General features: G+C 51.5%; 1 protein-coding gene across 1 annotated transcript in view; it reads right to left on the bottom strand.

The window, feature by feature from the left end:
- PIK3R5 (phosphoinositide-3-kinase regulatory subunit 5) overlaps nucleotides 1-7,512 on the bottom strand; it is a 28,356-nt gene extending 20,844 nt beyond the window's left edge. The window contains exons 1-2 of the mRNA XM_027896854.1: nucleotides 7,429-7,512; nucleotides 5,909-6,018 (exon numbers count right to left, since the gene is read on the bottom strand). Of these exons, the coding sequence (XP_027752655.1) occupies nucleotides 5,909-6,005 (97 nt within the window). The 5' untranslated portion in view covers nucleotides 6,006-6,018; nucleotides 7,429-7,512. The remainder of the gene's footprint in view (nucleotides 1-5,908; nucleotides 6,019-7,428) is intronic.
- Between the last annotated feature and the right edge of the window lie 6,505 nt (nucleotides 7,513-14,017).

Below are 14,017 nucleotides of genomic sequence, written 5' to 3'. Positions count from 1 at the left end.
ACCACAAACACCAACAGCCCAGCACGGCGTGGGCTCTTTCCTTCCTCTCACTTGCAGCGAGGGAGGAGGAAACTGCGGTGGCAGCGGCTCACGGCGTCATTTGTGCTGAATGGGGCAGAGGGAGAGGCACTGGGCTACTTCCCCTGGGGAAACTGGGGCAAACCCACTGTGGGGAGGTTGGGAGGATGGGCAGGGAGCAGGGGCAAGGATCAGTGGAGGCATCTTACAAACACAGCATAAAGGAACTAACATAAGAGGGGACAGCTGGAGCTGTGTCTGGGCAGGGTTAGGCTGGGTATTAGGAAAAGGTTCTTCCCCCACAGGCTGGTTGGGCACTGAACAGGCTCCCCAGGGCAGTGGGCACAGCCCCAAGGCTGCCAGAGCTGCAGGAGGGCTTGGACAGGGCGGGGACTGTTGTGGTGTCCTGTGCAGGGCCAGGAATTAGACCCAATCCTTGTGGTGCCTTTCCAACTAAGCATATTCTGTGATTCAGACCTGAGGTCTTCTCATCCGTTTTTGGGTCTTCTACAGGAGCTATGAGGTGAAGCTCCAGGATACAACCGGGTATATTTGAATGATACTGCTATAATCAAATTTCTGTTTAACTCATGGGCATAGCAAGGCTCTGGGATTACCCTGGGGTTAAAATACTCGGTGCTGAGAAGCAGCAGGGTGCCATGACTCGAGCTCCTAAATCTGGCATGGCTGCATTAACCAGAGACACTCCATAACAGCTGTAACCTTGCAAAAATAGTCTCAAGCATAAAATGCAGCTCGGAAATCCTGCACACAATGAACAAAGACCACACAGCAAAATGAAGTGTCCGGCACCATCAGGACAGGGATCCAAACCTGGGAGGGAATTCCCTTCCCTCCTCTCACGGTGCAGGTCACAACCATCCACTTTCCCACTTTTCTGAGAACAGTTAGTCCCTGCAACCACATCCCCTGCACTCAGACCAGAAAGGTTGTTGGGCAGGGAGGGTGATGCTCTTAGTGTGCACAGGTTAGGGACAAAAGCCCAAGGTAACTTTAACATCAGAAAGAAGCCCTCTCTGTCCCTCTGCAGATGTCCTGTGGCCCTGTGGGACACAGCTGGGGCTGTGGTGGCACTCAAGGACTTCATGAACTGCAGAGCAGCACTTGGTTTATTCCCAGGCCAGGGAGAGGCTGCAGCCAGGTGAGAAGGTTTCCAGACAGGTTTATTTGCAGCCACCCCTCACCTCAACACGCCCCAGCAGATGTTACACTGCTGCTCTGCTGCAACACTGAATTGTGTCACCACTAAGGGCCAGGCACAACAACCACGGGGACAACTCAGCAGTGATGTTTTACACCAGGTCAGAGCAGCACCAGCACAAAGACAAGCTCAGCCCATCCCACTGTGCCAGGTGTGCTCAAACACAGCAGCACCAGACCCTGCTGGGCACCCTCCCTGTCCCGGACAAGGTGGACAAGGGTAGATGTGCACAGAGGGCATCTGGGAAGCTTGAACCAGGCTTTCCCCTGAACTTTGCACTTGCTCTTTAATTACCAAAAAACATTTCTCACTAGGGAGGCCCCAAGTCTGTGTGGAAGATGCAAGGTTGGAGATGCCCTGGGAAGTCCCCAGGGTGAGTGCAGGGATGCCCCTGGCAAGCAGGAGCTGAGCTCCCCAACACCCCTAGTCTATCAAGCTGGAAGTTCTGTGTTGGAGGGAAACACTTCACCTCACCCACCCGAGCCCTTGGCAAGGCAGGGTTTGCAGAGCTCAGAAAGGAGTCTCTCGGCTGAGGGAAGTGGGAAGTAAAATCACCCTCACAAACCCCTCAAAGGAGAGCAGTCCATGGCTCCAGAGGTGTCCAGATCAACATTATAGATGCCCTTTGTACAGGCAGCACAAACCAGAACTCCACCTTCAGCCCCTAAATCCAAAGAATTTGTCTCAAGAGGCACAGGAGACCTCCCAGCAGGGCAGGAGAAGCCCCACAGCTAAAAAAACTGCTGACATCCACCCTGCCCTCATGCTCATGCATCCGGTTTTGCTTCACTAAACCAGTGACCCAGCACCATCTATTTTTACTGAATACATGGAAAATTAGTCAGATTTATCTGCCAGCGACACAGGCAGCCCAGAACACATCACATCCCCAGCTGGGAGATGCAGCAGGCCGTGCTTATCCCAGCATCCAACACAGCGCGATTCCACTGAGCCCAGCAGGACAAAGACCCAAAGGAAAACCTCCCTCTGGGAGGGCAAACACCACAGCAAAGCCTCCCATTAGGGATGGGGTGCTGGGAGCCACGAGCCCCCCGTGTCAGGAGGGAGCCCGGGCACAGCACCCGCTCACGCTTTGATCGCTATCGGTGCCAGTGGCAGCAGCGGCCCCGTGGGCGGCCTCGGAAGGATGAGGCTTTGCCACTTCTTTTCTGAGAAGTGCACCGAGATGCCCTCTTCCTCCTCCTCCTTCTCCCAGAGTAGCTCCTTCCTGGCCTCGTGCAGGGGGTGGCATTTCCCCTCCTCCGCTCTTTGTAGTGGGCAACCAACCATCAAGCGGGAAAAAGGAAAGAAATAAAGCAAAAATACCAAATCATGCCCAGACTGCCCACAGTGCCTGGGCTGGGCATCAGTGCTAGTGCTGTCTGAAGCGACACACCTGGAGGGGGTGAAAAGCAAGCAGCTCCATTTCCTCCCTCCCCCAGACCCTCTCCCACCCTTTCCCCTACGTCCACCCTAGAGGAAGGTGGCTCTTTCAAGGGACTCTGGCCCAGAGGAAGGGCCAGCTCACAGCAGTTTGTAAAGAGGGGTTGGAGGTGCCCAAAGGACAAGGGACAGTCCAAGCCTTGCAGCCACAGCATCCCCTTGGGATGCATCTTGCACTGCACAGCAATCCAACCCACAGCTTCCATATCCAAGCAGATGCTTAGATATGGAATATGGATATCCAGCAGCAGGGTACAGGGGCACCTCCCAGGGCTAGAGCCACTCCAAGCACTTCCACTCTGGGCAGTGATTTTGGCAAGAAAACCCACAACAAACCTGGAGAAGTCAGCTCGAGGTTAAAGTTTGCCAGGTTTAGTAACCAGTAACCATAGTGCTGCACCCTGAGCTGGAAGCATTTCAGACACTGCATTTCACTACTCGGTGACTAAGCTGGAGGAGCCCCCTCACCAGACTGGTCCTTCCCCAGGAGGGTATTTAGATGCAATGGAACAGGATCTTAAGTTTCTCTTTTTTAGAGCTGAGCACACTGAATTTCTGGGCACCATGTGAGACATTGTCCAGCTCACCAGTGACCTTCATCCACTCTCCCTCACCAGCATCCTTCATCCTCTCTGACCCATGTGGAGCCCTGTGGTAGATACACAACAGCTGCTTCCCAGCAGATCCCAGTGCTCCTTCCAGGCACTGGGCTGCCCTCCCACCCACCACAATCCTCTGGCCTCTCTCCCACCTCTGATTTCCAGCATAGCATCCCCAGCAGTGCCAGCAGCCAGACCCAAGCCCAGGCCTTTCCTTCACCAAAAGCTCCTTGTTTTCTCTGCTCACCAGCAAGAAGTAAGATATGTTTCTCCCCTTATCACACTAATTTGACTGCAGTCTTTCTCCAGCCACATGAAGCCAGGCAAACCCTGAATGGGGTCTCCATGAGGAAATGGAGGTTCTCCTTCCAAGCACTTTTCTAACAGGGATTTTTGAGTCACAGGCAACTCATTTTAAATTTGGTTCCTCCAATAAACTCTGCAATAAGATCTTCTATTTAGACCTCAGAGCTGGCCATGGGCTCATGCAGAGTATAAATGTGGGATGGCCAAAGACTCACAACTTCTCCTCTTTGCTGACTTCACACACCTCAGCTACTCACTCACTTACGCAGGGGGGAAACAACGTGTCGGAAATGATTACTCACCCACTCTGGAGCAACGTAAAAATAAAGCACTAAATAATTTAATAATTAAAAAAACCCTAGCAAGGCCCCAGCCCTAAGAGCTGCAATGTGGTGTGTGCTATTTTGGTGTATGGAAATGGTAAAAAAGAGGGGAAAGCAAATAAATTGGGAAATAGAAGTGACGCAAGAAGTTAAAAATGAGAAAGGAGAAGGTTACGGCCCAGCTCAGAACAAGATAGAAGGATTCACTGACTATATGAGGAACAACCCTGCCACAAATAACAGCCTGGATCTGACATAGAACAGGGATAATGAAACTGTTGCTTGTAACATGGGGAAGGCAGAAGGATGTGAAAACATTTCTGCTCTGTTTCTGAAAGCATTAAGATGCCCTGCTCTGGGGTGTGGGTGCACCGTGCTCTGTTTTCCCTAAATCATTCGTGTTACTGCAAATACTTCCTACTCCGCCTGCAAGGGGGTAGGATGTGAAAGAGCAGCACATTAAAACTGAGGACAGCCCCCATGGGAAGGCCCTGGAGGGGTTGCCCTGGGGGCTCCCCAGCAGCAGAAGCTGGGCCAGGGCACAGCAGAGCCATTAACATCCCACCCACCGCCGGAGCGGAAACAGGGAGCGCTGGTCACGCTGGAGATCGCTGGCAACAGCGCAAACCCCTTCCATGAAAGGGGACCTTCTGATGTGCAACACGCCTGAGATTCTCCCAGGAATGCCAGGTCACTCTGCCAAACCCCGCAAAACCCACATGAAGAGCGCTGAGAACCATCAGGAGGAGAGATGGAGGGAAATCATTAGGGCTGAGGAATCCCTGGGCAGCACAGCTGCCTCCAGCAGAGCCCACCACCCCCAGCCCCCGCCCTGCACAGTCTGGGCTTGGCTAACGAGCCGGAAAAATTACAAAGTCGTTGTTTAAAGGCTTCCCTAACTCAAACGCCAGCTCTGAGGGGCTGGGATTAGGAGCTTGTGAGTGACACAGGAATTGATTAATTGTAATTACAGGAAGAGGTGAGTTGTGCAGGAGCACAATGACTCGCTGGGCGAGATGGGACTCCTCGGGACACACGCTGTCACGGTGCCAAGCGCAAGGTCGCGCTTCCAGGAACCGGGAATGTAGGTCACACTTCAGGGCCTGGCTCCCAGAGCACAGGGAGATGAAAAGGACACAGGAATCTTGGTCATAACTACACAAACCAAGACCCCAGGTGATGCTACAGCATCACCTAGCACTGCTACACTGGGTGTGAGGAAACGGGCACGGCAGAAGGGATTACTGTGGTATTTGGCAGCACTGTTTGCACCTCTTTGTTGACTTACAGGTAAAAAGAAAAGCAGAAAGGGTTGAAAGAACTGCAAAGACAAAGAGGAATCTGAATCTGACAGCCCCCCAAATTCATTTCAATTCTTTGATCCATAAGAGGATTTGGGAGTGATTTAATTGCAGCTCACAAACATGAGCATGAGGAAGAAAGGTCAAAATGACATTCAAAAATTACTTCTGCTCATTGCTGCTCTGCCCCCACCACCGCCATCCCGAATCCCTTGGCAGCCCTCTGAACATGGCTCACCTCTTTACGGCCACCACGGTGTCTGACCCAGCTTTAAATCAAGCCAGTAACAATCTCTGTGCCTGCTTCTGGCAATGCAGCAGGGGCCATACCCGTGGGTTTGGGGTCTATGAGCATCCAAGCAAGGCTGGCTGGTTGCACAAAGGAGTCTTTCCTCGTGGTGAGCAAAGACTTCTCCTCCCTCCGCTCACGCATGGACAGCTGGCAACACACACGACTTCTCTGCTGAGCCTTTACACAGGTAAGACCTAACATGACTTGTTCAGTGTCTTGGAACATCATCCTACTACAGCAAGAGGCTCGGGAAGACTGACTAGGTTGGATTCCACATATAACTTGGAACATTGGAAGGGAAAAAGGCCTCCAAACCTCCAGTAGCACCAGCAGCTCTCTTACCCAGGAGCCCAGGTAGGTCAGCAGAGACAGAAGAACAAGCTCATGGTTAAAAGGTCACCTACCAGCCCATCTGCTGGAGACAGCATCTCTGCTAAGCCCATGTAGACATCTTTCCAGTGCGTGGTAGATCCTGTCCTCTGTGCACGTGGTGTGCTGCATTTTAATTCATCTCCTGGAGAGGAAGAAGCAGGAAGGTTAGTACTGTGTACAGTGTCCTTATTGAAGTGTGAGGAAGGGAGCACTGCCATGCTTCTGCTGCAGTGCAGACAAGGTGCTCCTGGTGAACCACCACCCTGTCACTGCCTCGTGTCACCCCAAACCTACTGCAGACATCTCTGCCTTCTCACAACTTCCGTCCGCAGGGCAGAATGAGTCTCGCTTACATGTCTGTGGTGAGGAGGTAATCGTGGGTTAACCTCCTTCAAAGATAACACTGCAAGAGATTACAGCTCAGATGGGAGTCCTGGAACAGCCCAGGCTGGGAGTGATCTCAAAAGATCATCTGGTCCAACCTGGAAAAGACGGCAGCAGAGTCCACACTTCTGCTCCTTGCATTAGGCATGGATTGTCCTTGACACCTCTGGTGTCCACTGCCAATGGTCACAAACACACTCCAAGTGGCCAGGGAAGCCACCAGCACTGTCACCTTGCTGTCATTGTGAAGAAAAGGTCCACGTGCCTTCGTGGCAATGCAGGAAAACCCAGAGAGGACATCAGCCCAACATTCAAGGACATTGTGAAACAGCGACTGCAGATTGCGGGGCTGCAGCCCTGTCACATCTCGCCTCTCCTCCACAGCCCAGGATGAAACCTGAAACCCTGGGCTGGGGGGAGGAAGATTTTCTCTCACCCAGTTCATATGCATCTGTCTGGGATGTCTTGAACATAAAAGCCACTTGGCCAGAGGATTTACTGCTCAGATCTGCCTGGCCAGGAGAAATCAAAGAGATGACTGGGAGGAGATTCCCTCCTCCCCTGCAGTGCCAGCCCTGGAGTCCAGAGGGACCCTCGGGCAGGTGTCCCTCCTCTCCTAAAGGACAGACACGGGTTCATCCCACAGACTCTTTGCCTCTTGGTTAGGGGCAACAAAAATGCACAAACATAATCCAGGAAGAAGAAATAAAACCTTCCAATACTACAAAGCCCACCTGCCAAGGAGGCCTTTGCTTTCACCCTTGACAGAGCACTCCTGTACCAATGCCACACATCTATACAGCTACCCCAAATTCTCAGTTCTCTGCTTATTTGGTCAATGTTTGGTGCTCAGCATTCAGTGGTGGCTGCACACATCACAGCTCCACAACTCTGCCGTGGCAGGAACCAAAGTCACTGTGATCTCAGCACAGGCTCCATGGTCCTTCATGCTTGGTGCACTTAGCATGGTCACCTCCACCCACACTTAATTCCCAGCAAATCCCCAAAAAGAGCTCAGGAAAGCTGTGCCTGGCTGTTGGGGCTCCCCAGGAGCCCAAGCAGTGGGGGAGGTTGGCTCCAGCCTTGCCCCTTGGTCCTTCCCGTGCTGGAGAGAATCCACCAACAGCTCCAAACAGGTGAAAGCAAACACACAAGAACCGCCACTGACCTGCCAAATACAAGTTCTCTTTTTCACCCAAAGAGGTTCATGGGCTCCTGCCTCTTGTGTCCCACTGCCACAGCCTGTTATTATGGTCTTCACCATAAGCTTTGTCCATCCATGTGCACGTGTGAGGAACGCGGTGCCGCGGGCTGAACGAGCGGGGAAATCACACACCAGCACCTTGGGCACAGCCTGTGGCAAGAGGAAAACGGTGACTGCCAGCACAGGGTGACTCACAGGCACCCCTTACAACACCCAGCTCACAAAAAAACACCTCTCCCTGCACGTCAGCTCGTTTTAGGGCACAGCTCAGTCCCCAGAGGGGAACACACTCCTCACCCCACACCAGTCCAGCCATCCCTTCCCACTCCCTCTCGTGTGCCAGCACACAACAGGCAGGGAATTCAAGGACAAAATATCACCAAGGTATCACCACAACTTTCAAAACACAAAACACAGACTCGGTTGGGTTTTTTTTCCCCTGGTGTGGCACAGACCACACATGAATCTAACCCTCCTCTCCCAAGGCAGTGCTTATGGAAGCATTTTTCATGGGAGAGGACTCCATTTGTCCACCACAGCTGAGCAGGAACTCTGCAACCTTTTCTGCTGTGTATTCCCCCAACTCTCCCTTCCTTCCCACCCACACTGAATGAGATGACAAGGCAAGGGACAGTACTGGAGAATGTAATCTGACTTTCTAAGAAGCCCTGTTAAGCATCTCAAGAACATGAAGAAAAACAAGTGTTGAAGTCAAGGTTTTGGATCAATGCTTTGCTTTTTATGAGGGCATTGAGCAACTCAGCAGGTTAAAAAAAAAAAAAAAATCTGTCCCTTCATCCTCTTCTCCCAAATGGACTCCCAGCAGAAGAGCACAACCACCACCCAGGGAAGGGAGAAGGGATGGATCAACTGAGACAAAACACCAGTGAGACACTTCCCAATATGAGATTGTGACAACTCTCCTGACAGCAGCTCTGCTGGCAGCGCAATCTGGTGCCCACAAATCTGTCCAGTCCCTATGAGACACTGCTCCCAGGAGACAGGAAAAGAGGAGACACCACAGCAGTTGTGGGAAACATCCTCAGGCATCGCCCTTGGACAAGGCATTAACCACGAGCATATCGGGTTGGACATCAGAAAGAATTTCTTCAAGGAAAGGGTGGTCAGGCATTGTAAGGGCTGCTCGGGGAGGTGGGGGAGTCCCCATCCCTGGAGGTGTTCAAGAAACAACTAGATATGGCACTCAGTGCTCTGGTCTAACTGACCAGGTGATGATTGGTCAAAGGCTGGATTTGATGATCTTGGGGGTCTTTTCCACCCTGAATAATTCTGTGATACTGCATATGGAAAAATGTGCCCAGGTCAAATGCCCCTCCTGCTCTGCACAGTGTAGGCAACAGCTGAACAAAGTAAGCAAAAGGGCTTTATCCCACCACACCTCGTTCATGCACCAGACCCCAGCCCTACAAAATCAAGCTTGGGATTTCAAGCCTTGAATGTTCCCCAGTGTCTGAGGTTGGTTTCTATTCTCCAGCAACTGCACCTTAAAAGCAGCCTCCAAACACTGTGCAAACCATGCAGTTACCACTGAAGAAGCAGAGAAGCCAATGTTTGGATGAGTTAAGCAATCCTTCTGCTGTCCTACAGTGACTTGTGGCACAGTTGGGAGCAGAAGGCAAATCCCCAGCTCTCCACGGACGTTCCTTATACTCCATGCCATCCTCCTGCCACCTGCAGAATCAGCATGGTCAGAAAGGACTGGACTCCTCACAAGAACCAAGTCAGATCTCACCTAGACAGAGTCCCCGTTGCCTCACACTGCTCTGGTCCAAACACAGCTCATCAACCAAGATAAACGCACCAGTGCACATCCCTGGATCACAAACAGCCCAGGGCGAGGCAGGCAGAGAGCAAGGCTTGCTGTCCTTCCTATCACATCATGCCAGTGATGTTACAGCCTCCTCAGCCTCAGAAGTGACAACATTTAAGCCCCCTGGTTTTAACAGCCCCATGTCCTGGGAGAAACCAATTTGCCTCTCATGGTTTTGCCCTGTTTTCACCAAACAGCCAGTGATTCACCACCCTGTGGGCATGGGGCAAAGATGAACCCATCCCCTCCTCTGAAGGCCTGAGTGCCCAAAAAACACCTGAAAAATTTCTAAGCAGATAAAAAACCCCACTGATTCAAGTGAGTGAGAAACAGCACAGCACACCAAAGCTCAGTTTGGAAAGTATCTTAGGAGCATTTGTGAAATTGTCCTTGCACGAATGCAGGATTTTGGGGCAAATTCCATTGAAGATTCTTTAGTTAAGAGGCTTCGTCTCTGTTTGTCCCAGTTACAAAGGTGACCAGGCAAATCACAATGTTCCTGTTAACTAACACCAAATAAATAAGCATTTACCCCCTGGTGGGACAAAGGAACTTGCTGATCATTGCTTTTAGATTTTCACTTGTCCTGCTTTGAGGCACAAGGTTTGAAGAAATGCCAAAGTTTTTAAAAACTATGAAAAACTACCGACAAAATAGAATGTATTTTCCTGCTGAGGTCATGGGAATCCCTCAGGGTGTCACAGCTCCATCACAGGGACTTTCCACTCAGTTGGGACACACTGGTTCCCCCACTTGCCTTCACTGTCCTGGGACCTTTCCCTTCCATGGATTTTCTCCAGCTCAGTATCAGAGCAGGGAACACATCAACTTCTCCTTGCCCAGAAGGTCCCTCTGCACAGCCAAGTTGAGGAGATGACATCAGCAGCCCCCATATGACTGGGACATGGCCCGTGACAGCCTTTACAGCAAGGAGGAACACTTTCCTTGTATTAAGGTCCACATGAGTCCTATCTTCAGCATCCAAAGGACTTCTCTGATCTCCTCCTATAGCAGTGGGGCCCAGGAAAACCACCATGAGATGGGAACAGAGGGAAAGAGCTCCAGGTTTTTTGGCACTGACAGCTGGTGGAGGGACACAAACTGACTCACTGAGACACCAAATCCCGGGTTGGTGCCAGGACGTGACTCAGCACGTGGCTGGATGCTGCCAAAGGGGTTAGGGCACTGGGGAGACAAGGGCAAGAGGCTAAAGAAAAGAGGAGCTTGGGCTGATGCTACAACAGAAGAAAAACCCCTTAATTTGGAATCAAAGCAGAGGGATTCTAAGCAGAGCTTTTTCAGGGCCAGATTCTCACATAAGCTCTCCGGCAAGGGCATCTCCTTTGAGCTACACCTCAGCTTTCTGCCTCCTCCATTTCACCCTCCAGAGGGGCAGTGGGCAACAGGCAGGAAGGGAGCTTTAGGAGATGAATCCTCACTGCAGTGGAGGAGCTGGATATGCAGTTATGCCACACAGTGGAGCAAGGGCATGTGTGGTACCTGCTCCTCCAGTGAAAGTGGCTGTTTTTCTTCGATTACAGAAGAAACCTTGGTTTTCAACTACCCTTTACTTGCAAGATTTTACTGCCTCCTCTACACCCCACAGGGGAGCCAAAGATAGAAACTCTGAGCCGAGGGAGGGAGCAGCTGGAGGAAGCCTTTGTAGAAAATCGGGGCAACGAGGGGAGGAACCTGCGATGTTCAAGATTCAAACCTCACCCTGCGTGTGTTTACCACCCAGCAAGCGCGCTGAGAAGAGCAGGGAGATGAAGCTGATAAGATGTTCCTTCAAACCACACAAAGGCAGCGTGTCAGAAGATCCAGGAGGCAACTGGTTTGACAAACATCCTTTGAGGGTGCTCGCAGGGGAGCGTGTGCCATCCAAACACCCCGGCTTCCTTACAGGGCCTCGGGTTCCTGTCCCGCTGAGCAAGGACAGGAGCTGCTCTCAGCCTGAGGAGAAGAGCACACTGAGCCATGGCAGTGACCTGCATGGACTGCAAAACCTCCTTGGTGGGGAGTCTCCCTGCCCCAGCCAACAGGGGAAGAGGCAGTAGAGAAGGAAAATGGAGAATCTTTTGACAAAACCCAGACCAAGCCCTTACTGAATCCTGGCCACGGGCAAATTGACCAAAACCAACACTGATGAGGCCACAGAGGGGGAACATGAGAGAAATCCACTTATGTGTCACCACTCATATCTCTGCAAATCCACCCACACACCTACTCACCCACCCAAGCCGTGTTGGCTTGGTGAGAGCATCACCGCTGTTGCTCCTGGGTGCTGGTAGAGGCTCAAGAGGACTGAAAAGGTTGTCATGAGGTCTGATTTCTTGAGAAGCCAGTCATAGCAGTGCCTGGGCACTCTGTGGGATTGCCCCCTTGCCCACAGAGGGTTGGAAAGGGGTAAACAAGTGCAACTGTGGCCAATGCTGGGAGTATTTGCTGCCATCAGGGTACCACTGGAAGAACCAGAGCAGGAACAGCTCCAAGGAGCAGTGCAGATTTGGGGGCAGGGTGGTGAGGATCCAGGAAGCAGCACGTGCCCAGGAAAATTCATCCACACAAAAAGACACTGGTGATACAGACCTTGAGACCAAGGTGGCTTTTCAGAAGACCAAAACCACCAAAAAGTCAACAGGGCATTGGTTTGACCAGGCAGCACAGGAAAGCATTTGGTCTCCTGGACACACGGTGTGTCTGGAGGGTTCAGCAATCACACTGATATGAAAAACTGCAGCCAGGAATGAGCTGCCCTGAAAACTGGCAAGCTCCACATTCCAGCTGTCCAGCTACAGGGTTGTATCCCTGCTGGGAAGGACAGGACTTGGAGATCCCATAAGCAACAGATACAGCCTCTTTCTTTGCATGACTCTGGAAGGAAGATTTTCACAGCAATTAGTCCCCCACTCTGTGACTAAAACCTGGAACAGCACATGTAGAAAGAGTTTTGATGTAATAAAAGAGCAACAAGCCATTATATGAACCATCAACCTTACAATTGCTGTGGGATTGGCACATTAATGCAGGATTCTGAGCAAACTGCAGTGTCTGGAAGCGAAATGGGAAAGAGAGGTTTAAACAGTGATTTTATCTTCAAGCGGAGGATAAAATTCCTGGTACAAGAAGAAAACAGGACAACAGTGCTGAGGGGCAGGAATGGACAGGACATCCCTACATGCTCCCAGTAGGAAATCAAGTTCTGATCTATAAGTGGTAAATGCTGTTTTGGGAAGGAGAGAGGTACAAGCCTGGAATCTCCCTGGAGACAAAGAACACTACAGGACCAAGCCCTCCTCGAGCAGCTGGGCAATGTCGTTGCTTTCCTGAACTGCAAAGCGTCATTTACACCAGAAAAGGTGAGAACTGGAAAGCTCACTGAGACACACAACTGGAAAGCTTACTAAGACACAGAGATCACTCCTTGTTCTCACTGTGTCTGAGAACTGGGCTGAATGAGACACTCCCCGCACAGAGCAGGGAAAGCACCGAACGTGCAAAAGCAGTTTCGGAGTCCTTTTAGCATCAAACGGCACCTACAGAAGGTAACACAAAGTGGGTAAAGCAGCACCCAGGTTTTACACCCAGGTTTGGCTGCCTGTTCCCCCTCAGGGCTGGTGGGGCACACACAGTGGGCATCGTGGGGCTGGGGGTGTTCTTGGCAGCAGTGCACGAAGGGGGGCTCAGCCCAGCCCAAAAAATGGAAACGTGAGATGTGATTCATCTCAGCAAACTGCCGGCAGCTAAATCCAGACACCTCCTCGTGAGATGCTTATCTGGGGCTGCTCCGTTTGCACCAAGATGGTCCTCTGTGTCCTGCCAGGACATTCCCGTCCCTCTCCACTAGATGCCATGTGAATTAGCTCCATGGCAGTCACTCAACTCTATGCAGAGCTGGATTGGATTAAGCCAGCCACAGACTTAGGTCACGAGATGCTTCTTTGCAGAAAGAAGTCCAAATTAATTCCCAATGCATTCCTGTAAGAAAATGGGAAGGCACAACAGTGGCCATCCTTAGTCCACAGCCAGGGCACAGGGAGCATCCCTGTAAGACAGTGTAAAAATTAAGTCTGACCTAACAACTGAATATCAGTGTGTCTGTTCTGCTGCTGCTGCTCCGTCTGTCAGGCTCTGACCATGGGCACAATGTACCAGGATGAAGCAGAAAGAAACACCTTAGGAAAGACCTTAAAAACACACCACAACTGAAGGATGGACCATCATCCAAGCAAGGAAAAAAAAAAAAAACATCCAGGAGAGGCAGAAATAAAGGAACTGCTCCGCCATCTTCCTGAAACAAGCAGCTTCTGGTCATCAGTTTTGTGTCTAATACTCTGCTTCAACAGCAAACCCACATCTAAGCTGTTATCCAACAGCTAAAACCTGGAGATACAGAGCGCTGTGTATCCCAGGGCCACACTGCCAGGAAGGGGAACCAAGGGGTGGGGGGATAGAAATTCCACATCCAGACGGAATTTCCCTAATAGCAGGCAGGATTGACTTTTTATTGCTCAGCGTGCCTTTCCCAGCCTGGCACCGCGGGTCACACGGGTGCTCTGCTCTCAGGGAAGGGCGAACACAGCGAGTCATGAGGCAGCAAGACCTGGGGGAGGGCGAGAAAGGGGCAGAACAACCACGAAGCTCCGCGCTCGCACGGGGGATGTCAGAGCCAGCAGCGCTCAGCATCACACAGCCCCGAGAGACACCACCAAAAAAAAAAAA

This window comes from Empidonax traillii, unplaced genomic scaffold (assembly GCF_003031625.1).
Source record: "Empidonax traillii isolate 1590-97213 ecotype Southwest subspecies unplaced genomic scaffold, ASM303162v1 scaffold518:size600044, whole genome shotgun sequence".
NCBI lineage: Eukaryota > Metazoa > Chordata > Aves > Passeriformes > Tyrannidae > Empidonax > Empidonax traillii.
Note: the sequence above shows the minus strand (reverse complement) of the source record. Positions and strands in the feature narration are given on the sequence as shown.